This window comes from Anguilla rostrata, chromosome 2, assembly GCF_018555375.3.
Source record: "Anguilla rostrata isolate EN2019 chromosome 2, ASM1855537v3, whole genome shotgun sequence".
In the NCBI taxonomy this organism is placed as follows: Eukaryota; Metazoa; Chordata; class Actinopteri; order Anguilliformes; family Anguillidae; genus Anguilla; species Anguilla rostrata.
This window is the reverse complement of record NC_057934.1, coordinates 21,808,146-21,819,270: the sequence shown is the minus strand read 5'-3', so window position 1 is coordinate 21,819,270 and position 11,125 is coordinate 21,808,146. Positions and strand designations below refer to the sequence as shown.

At 43.2% G+C, this 11,125-nt stretch overlaps 2 protein-coding genes across 2 annotated transcripts; both read right to left on the bottom strand.

Moving 5' to 3' along the window:
- Positions 1-1,417: 1,417 nt before the first annotated feature.
- On the bottom strand, positions 1,418-4,476 carry crygmx (crystallin, gamma MX). The gene is made up of 3 exons (XM_064321220.1): positions 4,347-4,476; positions 2,302-2,544; positions 1,418-1,719 (listed from the first exon to the last, which is right to left on the bottom strand). Exons 1-3 carry the CDS (start codon positions 4,410-4,412, stop codon positions 1,444-1,446), a joined length of 585 nt encoding a protein of 194 aa, XP_064177290.1. The 5' UTR covers positions 4,413-4,476; the 3' UTR covers positions 1,418-1,443.
- Positions 4,477-5,737: 1,261 nt separating this feature from the next.
- crygmxl2 (crystallin, gamma MX, like 2) lies at positions 5,738-8,856 on the bottom strand. Its single transcript, XM_064321221.1, has 3 exons — positions 8,747-8,856; positions 6,670-6,912; positions 5,738-6,054 (listed from the first exon to the last, which is right to left on the bottom strand). The coding sequence occupies exons 1-3, from the start codon at positions 8,753-8,755 to the stop codon at positions 5,779-5,781; spliced, it is 528 nt and encodes a 175-aa protein (XP_064177291.1). The 5' UTR covers positions 8,756-8,856; the 3' UTR covers positions 5,738-5,778.
- Positions 8,857-11,125: the final 2,269 nt, after the last annotated feature.

Here is an 11,125-nt window from a genome sequence, read left to right as displayed (position 1 = left end):
GGGTTAAAATGCGCGTTCCTCCTTTCGGCTGATCTTAAGGAAGGACTGCGGTGCGTCTCTTCCCCGCAGACCCGATTTATTTATTTTTTATCTTGAATCAATAATTAATTAACAAAAATCATTTATTCATGGACATCTTCGCCAATTGGGGGCGTCTAATTAACAGTTTCAATAATTGATACTGGTTTTCTGAGGTCTGATTAAACATGCAGCGGCTGGGAGTGCGGATCTCATTTGATTATTTGTTATGTGAAAGTTACGCGCTCCAGGCTACGATCAGCCCTCTTTGACTCCGCCGCGCCGAGCCGCGCTTTTTCCCTGTGATGTCGGTAAAACCCGCGCAGGCAACGCCGGACCCAGCGGACCCGGCGCCAAACCATGTGATCCTCCGACAACTCGCTCGGGCGCTGCGGACACTTCTAAGGACGGAGCTCAAAGAGCCGGCTTGTGTTCCCTTAATTTGCCTTGGGTATTGGCGATGATCGCGCGGCCCGCTCTCTCTCCCGTTAGCTGCTGGCTCGGTGAAACAAAAAAAAAAAAAGTTTCTGAGCTGCACGAACCCGCAGCACATTTTGTTCCTCTTGGTTTGTCATTTGCTTTACAGCTCTTGGTTTTAAACATCCATTTACGCTACTGAATATTAACTGATGCGTCTCATGTTTATTACCTCATCCTGAAGCCCTCTGACTGGGAAGTGTGTTTGTTGGGCAGTGTTTGACGACCTTTAACAGGTAAGGGACCATCCCCTGTGGCTTAAGACTGTGGGTAATGGATAACACACTTGGCCTGTGTTGGATCTGGGGCTGTGTTCTCCATCCATTATCTAACCTGCTTATTCCTGGTCAGGTTTGCCTATCCCCACTAGGATTGGGTGAAGGGAATTTACCTTAGACAGGTCACCAATCAATCATTCACTCACACGCTCATTCAGTACTTGCAGGAAATTTAGAGTCTCCAGTTCGCCTAACCTGCATGTCTGTCTCATCACATGCCAGTGTTGAAACTGGTCACCTTCTTACTGTGAGGCAACAGTGCTATCCACTGCTCCACCATGCCACCAAGGCTGTGTTCTCTACACACTAAATAGGACTACACCTTAACATGGTGCATTTTGAAACCAACAAGGTCTAAGTGGTTCATATTTTGGTCACACATGTAAGTGCTTATTGGCAACTGTGTTAAGTGTGGATTATTTAGATTTTGTGCTCAGTGTTTCTACTACGCAAGAAAATAGTGTTTTCGTATTGTGGGAGTGGTCATTTTACAAGGTGTTGCTCATTCGCACATGGAAACCCAGCAGCTGCCCAAGTACTACGGCTGACCTTGAAATCCCAAGCAGGACGTGAGAGGGGGGATTTTTGAAGGAAGCGTTTGGCTTGTTTGTGATTTTTGGCAGAGAGACGGACAGGAGCGAGTCTGGTTTCAAGAGGAGGTTTATTTGGCTCACTTGAGGTGGGTGACGCGGCGCAGCGAGCCCATACTGGGGCTCACGCTGCCCCACTCGCTGTACCTCCGGTACTCGCCCGGCCGCAGGAAGTACTGGCGCCCCCTGTAGTTGGGCTGCTCGTGCAGGGTCCAGTAGCCCTCCACCACGTTGCAGGACGAGATGTCGTGCGTGTGGAAGCGGTCCTGCAGGTTGGGGCAGTCATCCATCAGCTCCATCATCTGGCCGCCAAAGTCCGACCGCTCGAAGATCTTCACCCTGTAGTTACCGCTGTACTGCACAGACAACAGATGGACGTCAGGCAAACGGAAATGCTTGGAAAAGTTGAACGTGTAGGGTTTGTTCATTAGATGGGAGTCAGTCCGGAGATGTAAATGTGTGCTCATTTGTTTCATTTTACAATTCATGAAGTTTAATTTACTTTAAATTCAAAATGGTGGAACCGGCTGTCGTTCCATATGGTGACACATTGCTCTAAAGGTCACTGCTGACAGTTCAAGCAATGTTTGGGTGGAACCTCCTGCATCGCTGTGGACAGCCATTTAGGTGAACTGCCAGATCAATCTTTACTGAAAAATCCTTGCCTCTGAATCTGGAGGAGGCTGATACATTTGAATCTTTTGACAAACTGCAATGCGAATACAGATCAGGAGCACTGAACCAGTTTGGAAAATGAAAACAAGATATATCTACAGCTTTTTTCCAGAAGCGCAGCACAGTTTGCCTGTTTCCTAGGATATCTCAAGCACAGAATGCGCAGGCTTTGGTTGCGTCTTGGGCCTGTTGTTAACGACACACGCAGTACATGCAGGCGCACAGCTCGCAGACAAGAAACGGGCTGGCCCACGGACACTCACGGGGGGTATGACCCTGCAGGAGCGGATGCAGTCGTTGAAGCCGAACCAGTGCTGGTAGTTGGGGTACTCCCCCTGCTGCAGCATGTACTGGTACCCGCCGTAGCCGGGCTTCTCGTAGGCCACCCAGCAGCCGCTCGCGACGCGAATGGAGTTGCAGCGGGAGAAATGCGACTGCAGGTCCGCGCAGTCGCTGCTGCACTCGTGGTGCCGTCCTTGGAAGTCCCGGTCCTCGTAGAAGACTATCTGCAATAGACAGAGCTCTTCATCAGCAGGCTGATTCACATACTGCCCTTTAAAGCAGTCAATGGCTGGGAGGAGTATCTTGTGTGACACTGCATTACGCGCATTTTACAGAATTTCAGTGGTCACGGCTTACACTTTTGCCCTTAAGGTTTTAGAACTGCTTTCTGAGTGGAGAAAATTTGCAGCAAGGCATTCTTCACGCTATATATATATTAGTACTGTATGAATCTGTGTATTTGTCATAATGATAACATCTGTCCTCGTAATTAACGAACCGCACTGTCATAATAATTCTTCATCTTTCCTTATAAAGGCTTCATCATGCTGTATCTATCATGATAATTGCCTCATAACATAGTATATGCTAATAATGATTATGCTACACTGTTTCTGTCTTAATAATGACTTAATCTGCATTAATAATTGCAGTGATCTGTCAGGGATGTGTCAGTGCAGACATTATTATAGACTAACGACTACAGACTGGTGAACTCCCGCATTCCTTCCTTCCTCCCTTTTTCTTCACTTTAGGAGGCTGTGGCTAGGAACGGGTATCTGATGCTTCTGAATGTCCAGTGAAACTGTGCTGTACCTGGTCAAACCCCTGAATGAACTTCCAACAGTTTCATGAAATTGGAATGTTTTGGCATCAACAGAAGAGAGACGACAATTTCGGAGCCAACCACCAGATTAGGCTGTGAATTCTGTGTGTATTAAACATCTGTGTATGAGGTCTAGTTGATATTGTTATGCATGCTGCTTGTTGTCTTGGATGGTGACTGCTGTTGTAATGAATGATTTATCTATCTTTTCATGTCTAAAATTGCTGTTTGGGAACTGTAGCGTTGGCTAAGTGGATCAGATTGGTATATCGGATATCCGTCCTTGGTATGACAGGAAATTACACGATCCATGCAGATCTGTACCATGTATAATTCATACAGATTCGACTGCTATGCTTCTTTTCTGCCTATGCTGCTAAGCAACTCTCCTGGCATATTTCTATATGTGACACTTGACTTAATTTTTATACAAGCCTGTCAGAGTCAGACCCAAATGGTACCATAAGAGAATTTCACAAGAGGATGAGGATGCCATTGCCCTCATTAAAGCTATTCCTTTCTTTTTGTGTCCTTTTCACGTGTCTATGAAGAGAATATGAAAAGTTTAATCTGAACATGCCCTGTTTCCATGTCACTGATGTATGTACAGACTATTAGAAATAAATTAATAAAAAAACAAAAAAATAAAACTTGATGATATGATGAACTGTGTTATATTGATTGACTGGAGAGACTGCATTAAACATTACAATTATGATAGATCTTCTGGAAGTGAGTTACTTTACATGATATTACACTGAATTGCATTCAATAACATTTATTTAGCAAGACGCTTTTATCAGAATCAGTCAAGTCAAGGCTATAAACATTTTTCCCTCCTTCTCAATCACGTGTTTGAGTAGAGATGAACGCAAACTCCCCTGAGAGTGACAAAGTGTCCGCTTCGCTCCGTACAATCACGGCCATTAGAGAAACAGACATTCAGCCGAAAGTAAGTTGCTCGTCCCCCAAGTTTGTCCACAGGCTATTCAGCGTGAACCGAGCAGTTCCTGTACTGAACTGTATTATACCTTTTCAGACTTTACCCTAGTTTTTACCCATCTTTACAGTAGTCCATAAATAGAACACTCTCAAGCGACAACCCAACCTTGCAGGAAGCCCAGACATTCTACACATTCCATACCTGTGGAGAGACGATAACACAGACGAGCTCTCTTTAACCTTTAACCGCTTGCTTACCTTGCCCATTGTGATTGTTTGGTGCGACCGGACAGGACCGTCTGCTGACAGGACTCTTTTATACATCCCACAGCGGTCAGCACATTGTTATAAAAACACAAAGGCTCTCTGCATCAGCACAAACTAGAATTACTGTTTTTTTTTTGTTGGTTTTGATATGTGTGCACCTGTGTTTGTGTAAATGCTGTGCAGCTAACTTTTAAAATGCATGGACAACAGAAGTGCTTACTCTTCTATTAATACATGTGGACAATAGCAATATTGTCAAGAGAGGAGGGAGCAGCATGCTAACTTCTATGCTACTCCATTCGTCAATTTTAAGTTTAGTAAGGATTTCCTTTGCCCAACATTTATTTTTTTGAAGACAGCATTAGTCGAGGCCAGCTAAACTTGAGATGATGTGTTTCATCTCAAAAAATACTTTGTAAGGGCAAATTACTTTTGAAGTTGATTTTAACCCCAAACTTGAAGAAAAACACAGAATTTCAACTTCGGAGTCCAACTTAAGTCAAAGAGAGGTAATAATTTAGTGCATACTGTAAAGGTATGTCTTTATTTTTTAGTTATAACTAAATCTTTTGGGTCAAGTACTGTAGAAGTAGCTTTGTTGTAATTGCCATGGAATTGTGCTGTGTAACTTTTCTGAACATTCCAGAAGTGTGTTTTTTCATTACATAATTATGATAGGCGAATCCTAATAGTGGCTTGCACAACTTTACAAATGATGAAAATTTAAATCTTTGTCCAGACAGTTGGAACTGTGTAAGTACGTAAAACATATTTCCATTTCATAAGGGCAATTGCAAAGTTATTCAGAGAATCATGTTTTCAGGAGGCAATAACACAGAAACTAGGTAAAGCTGTTATTTCTGCCCTAAACTGGGCCAGCCATTTTTGCCATCATGTGCTCCGTAAATGGAATCATCAAAGTAATTAGAAATAGATAAGCGTGGCTCCCTATGCAAATAACCCATAGAGCTATTGACAATCCTATTGTAGAACAATCTAATCCGGTGGAATGCTGGCCTGCTTTAAAGGATCTTTGTAATGGGATATTTCGCTGAGCCCGGTTCTGTGCTCTGGCCCCCAACAATAGAATGGCAAAGCTTGCAATCTCCCGTTCACAGTGAAAACGCAAAATGGAAGTCGCTTCGGGTTTTCTCTTGTTGTTGAGTTTGTGAATAATGTGAACTGATGAATGAATCATTACTATTTGAGAGCCATGGCATTTAAGTATCTGTAAATAAGATATTATATTGAGAAACCTATTATATCTCAATTTTATGATAAAAAAAAAATGAGAACACGGTTTTGTAGATGACAGCAAAGACTACAGCAGCTTTTCTGGTTTTTTAAAAGACAGAGAATAGAAGAGGCCATTGGATGCCAAGTTATAAATTAGATCTCTTTATTAGCACTCCTGGTTACTGGCTCACAGATGACTCCTCATCCTCCTGAAGGACCCCACCATGGGGTTAAAGCACCCCCACTCTCCACAGGTCCGGTACTCGCCCGGCCGCAAAAAGTACTGGCGCCCCCTGTAGTTGGGGTGCTCGTAGAAGATCCAGTACCCTTCCATTACGTTGCAGGAGTAGATGTCACGGTGGCGGAAGCGGTCGTAGACATTGGGGCAGTCGTCCATCAGCTCCATCATGTGACCGGAGAAGTCGGGCCGGTTGTAGATCCTCATCCTATATGAGCCTCGATACTGGGGAGGGGGAAATGCAGAGGTTATGCCAAAATTCAGGGCACCCTCCTTCCCCTGGGTGCCACCCATTAAACTTCCCTGTAAGTTTTTTGGGGTCACACTGAAAGGATGTTTTGGGGTGACTGCCTACCAGTTATCCCTCTAAAATGTAAATGCTATTGCTTACCACAGCCCAGAAAGCACAAATACAGAACAGTATATGCTTTAAACATGTGCAAGGCATATTTGGAGATGTTTGGTCACTTTTAACTAAATATATTCCTTACTGCAGGTCTATGTTCATTCCCAACTTTTAGAAGGTTAGCCACAGCCAAGGCCTTCAAACTAAACTCAATCAAAACGAATATGATCACGATGAAAAAAAAGAATGGATAAGTACATATGAAACTAATAACAAAAATGACCGTTGTCTGAAATGTTGAGAGATTACACAAATGTGTCAAACCTCTAGCAAACAGATCAAAAGGGGGCCCATTCAAATCCTACAAATATCCTTAGAGATCAAAAAAATTTTTTTAGATCAGTGACGTGTTCCCAATTCACACAGCTTTAAGTATTAACATCCCCAGTGATTACTGAAAGATGTTTCATTCATTATTATTTCCAGTAACTCACAGGAGGGAACATCTGGCAAGAGCGAATGCAGTTGTTGAATCCCATCCAGGTGCGGAAGTCTGGATATTCCCCGCGGCCCATGATGTACTGGTACCCCAGGTAATTAGGCTTCTCGTAGGCCACCCAGTGACCCCCGGTCACCCGGATGGAGTTGCAGCAGCTGAAGTGCCTGAAAGTGTCCATGCAGTCGCCATTGCACTCGTAGGACCGGCCCTGGAAGTTACGGCCTTCGTAGAAGATGATCTAGATGGGGAGAAACAGGGTCAGTTCAGTTCATCGCAGTCCACAAGGCCAGTTTTTCAGTAAGAGCAAGACTAGTAATTGTTTACCAAAGAAAGCACTAAGGAAATGCTGCTGAAAATGTGTCTACAGAGCAGTTGTTAGTATCTGGACAGTGACACAAGTTTTGTTATTTTGACTCTGTGCTCCAACCCATTGAATGAAAAACAATGAATATGATGTTACATTCATATGCATCCATATCCAATGTTATTTTGACTCTGTGCTCCAACCCGTTGAATGAAAAACAATGAATATGAGGTTACATCCATATGCATCCATATCCAATGATGTATGTAGGAAATGCAGCCCTTTAAAACATAGAGTCCCCCTTTTTAGGGGTCCAAAAGTAATTGGCCAGATGAACATGATCTTAAATAAAGTCATCATATTTAGTACTTGGCAAATTCTTTGCATTTGATGACTGTCTGAAGTCTGTGACCCGTAGACATCACCAGATGATGATGCCTTCCCTGGTAATGTTCTGCCAGGCTTGGACTGCAGCCATCTTCAGTTCCTGTCTGTTCTGGGGTATTTTTGCCTTCAGTCTTGTCTTCAGCATGTGAAACGCATGTTCAGTTGGTTATAAAGTCAGGAGACTGATTTGACTGTCAAGAAAATTCCTCTCTTTGGTTCTGGAAATTGGTAGCTTTAGCAGTGTGTTTGGGGGCATTGTCCTGCTGCAAGGTGAAGTTCTGTCCAGTGAGCTTTGAGGCATTTGATTGGATCTGACCAGATGTTTCTGTACATTTCAGAATGAATCCTGCTGTTGCTCACATCATCAATAAAGAAGCCAGTTCCTGTGGCAGCCATACTTGTCCAAGCGATAACACTACCTCCAACATGTTTCAAAGATGAGGGGGAGGGTGCTTTGGATCATGAGCAGTTCCTTTCTTTCTTCACACTTTTCTCTTCACACCACTTTGGTACAGGGTAATAGCCAACTCATCTGTCCATACGAGTTTGTTCCAGGACCAGAGTTTTTGTACTTTCTAGCAGACTCTAACCTGGCCGTTCTGTTTTTGAGGCTTACCAGTGATTGGCGTTTAGCAGTGAGGTTATCCTGGTGTAGTGTTCTCACTATTCTAGCCTTCAACATATCTACGCCTACATCCCAGAGAGTGTTCTTGATCTGTTTGACAGTTGAAAAAGGGTTTTTCTTCACAATCATAAGTATTCTTTGGTCATCCACAACAGTGGTCTTCTGTGGTCTACCAGATTGTTTGCTATTGCAAATTAAAGCTGTCAGCCTGCACCTTAACATTATAGTTATTGTTTCATTTCAAATCCAATGTACTGGCATATAGAGCCAAAACAACAAAAATTGTGTCACTGTCCAATTGCTAATGTATAACAACCTGACCAGGGTCGGTAAAGTGCCACTAACTGGTGTCTATGCTCAAATTCATACCGTCAACCAAAAAAATAAGATTAAATAAAATACTGAAACACACTGATATTTACGCATATACAATAATTGATGGACTTTATCTCAAGGAAAAATAAACAATAAAATAATAATCAAGAACATCAGGTCCAGTATCAGTGTGTTATAAATGTTGTGAGAATGTGATGCACAAAGCTGGGTCCCAGTTCCGACCTAGCTCTTCTCCCAAATTGAGTCATTGGTGCAAATGCATCAACACACCTAAAACCGCAGGTGTGCTTGGACCACCAATCCTTTGGAACAAGCCACAGTTATACCTGACCCTCCCCTTGCTCCCAGAGTCATATTTCACATGCGCAGTTTCCACGCAGAAATGTGGTGCGCAGTTGCGCCTGCCGCGTGCCTTCTTACCTTTCCCATTTCGGAGGGCTGGGTGTGAGCTCTGTAGCCCCGTGCAACCGACCCGGGGCCTTTTATACGTTTTTACCGAAAAGCATTGTCCCTCCATTCTGTCCACCTTTGGCACATCAGCAATCACATTCTACCTTTTACCTTTACAGACGTCACAGACCCACCCCCATTATAGGCTGCTACTAGACGTTTACCTATAGAAATGACCACCCCCCCCCCCCCCAAACCATTATACCTCGTACACTCCAACTCTGGCCCACCTATGGGGCGGCAGTTTAGTCTTTCACAGGTCACACAATAGCTTTTGGTTTGCTAACAGCAGAGCATTTGCATCAGCTTGGAAAACGTGTGTGTTTCCATCACCCACCCACCACCCCCCTTCCTAACTAGACAAAGGCAACAACAACAACAAACAAAAAAGAGAAAGATACAGATGTTTTTGTTGTAACAACCACCTAAAATGTTTTAATTTAATTGTTGCTTCATAGAAACCAATGTATGATGAACAGTTACGTCTTAGCTAATTTATGGCCTTTTAGCACACACGTGTTTGGGTGGCATTGTATATGTGTGTGCTTGGGCAGAAAGGGGGGCTTCAGGACAATGCCGTGTGTATGTCTGTGTGTGTGTGTGTGTGTGTGTGTGAGTGTGTGTTTTTGGAGAAGGGCTCTTTCTGTGTGCCTGTCAGTGGCCTCTGCGCTTTTTTGTGTGGTGGGGAAAATGCCGGAATGTTTCCCCTCGTGTTTTTGCTTTAAAATCCAGAGGGTGCCAGAATGATTGCATGAAGGCTACTCTCATAAAGACAAAAGATCTTCCAACATTACAGGTTACCCTGAGTAAAGAACAATTAAAAAAAACAAACAAATATGCTGCTGTGCAGTGTGACAGTACTCAAGCCAGGCTGGGCTCCAGGTCACTGCAGACACTAGTGGAAGCTCCATCTCAGTAAGGAGCTTTCTGATCCTCAGCGATAAAGCAGGTGCTGTGTCTTGCATCATCAATGTATTCAAGGATTAGAGTGGCATTGTTAGTTTTAAGTATTTAAAGTTTATTTTAGGTCTCATCCACAGGGTCACATATTGTCTCACATCGCACTGAAAACACCCTACTGCATATTTCCCTTGCTGTGCTCAGAATTTGAATGCTGATTTGGCATATTAAGTAGGCTACTGTATGTACATCAGGCAAGTATGTTTTATTTGAATATGTGGCCTTACAAGACCTTCATATCTCTGGTCATGTTCACATGTAAAACATCTGTGTTTGTCTTTGGATTCTTAGGGCCTGATTTCCTAAGTCCTATAGTACGTGAAAAACATATCAGCACATGCAAAATCATGTAGCATGACTTATCTTGCACCAGTCATTCGTTGTATTATTAGTTTTGTGTCTGCTAAAGGTCTTAGTAATGCAGGCACCTTGACTCCAACATGCAAGTCCTGTCTTTAAGTGACCTGGCTGACTGGCAGCGATGACAGGTAAATTTCAGTTATTTAATAAAGAGGGAATGAAACAAAATCATCCTTGTCCCGCCCCTTAAGCATGGGATGCGAGTACTATATTCAAATTATTTCAAATGTTGCCTTGGTTCCTTAACATTCTTTCTTAGATTCCCTCTAAACACATTAGAAAGAAACATCTGAGAAAAAAAATGCAATTTTGTCAGGGCCACTGTCATCAAAGTAGATCTTTATTGACAATTAAGGCAATACAGTTATGTTTGGCGGTATGGCTCTGTTCTGGAGCTCTTCCGCCAACCACGCAGCCCGTGTGGATAAGGCCGGGAGGCCAGCAGCCAAACCCCTCTAGAGGGGTACACACAGAACAGATCCAGCAGCAAAGCAAGTTCTTAACACACAGGGATGGAGCAATGCAAATTCTTAACACATAGGGATGGAGCAATACAAATTCTTAACACATAGGAATAAAGAAATGCAAATTCATGACACATAGGGATGGAGCTGGGGTGGTGGAGGGGAATTACAAAGCAACGTGCAGCAGCTTGCATGCAGGAGGAGCAGCCAAATGAGTAGAGGGAGGCTGTTTAAGTAGACCGCCCTGTGAATGTACTGTAATAGGCGAACATCACTCAGCTGAGCCATCAGCTGATCCAGCCGGGGCGCTTGACTCTCGTGGCCTGCCAGAACTACGCGATGCTTCATTTATTGTATTATTGTAATCTCAGCAAACAAATGTGACAATTGAAATTGATTTTATGTACAAAATGTTTACAAAGGCTTACAAAAGTACATTCATATTCAATTAACACATATTGGGCACATTGAATACATTTTAATGAATATATTTACATAAGCTGCTCAGGATAAGGGCATCTACTAAATGCCTATGTACCTGTAATGTATGAAATGTTCAGGCTAT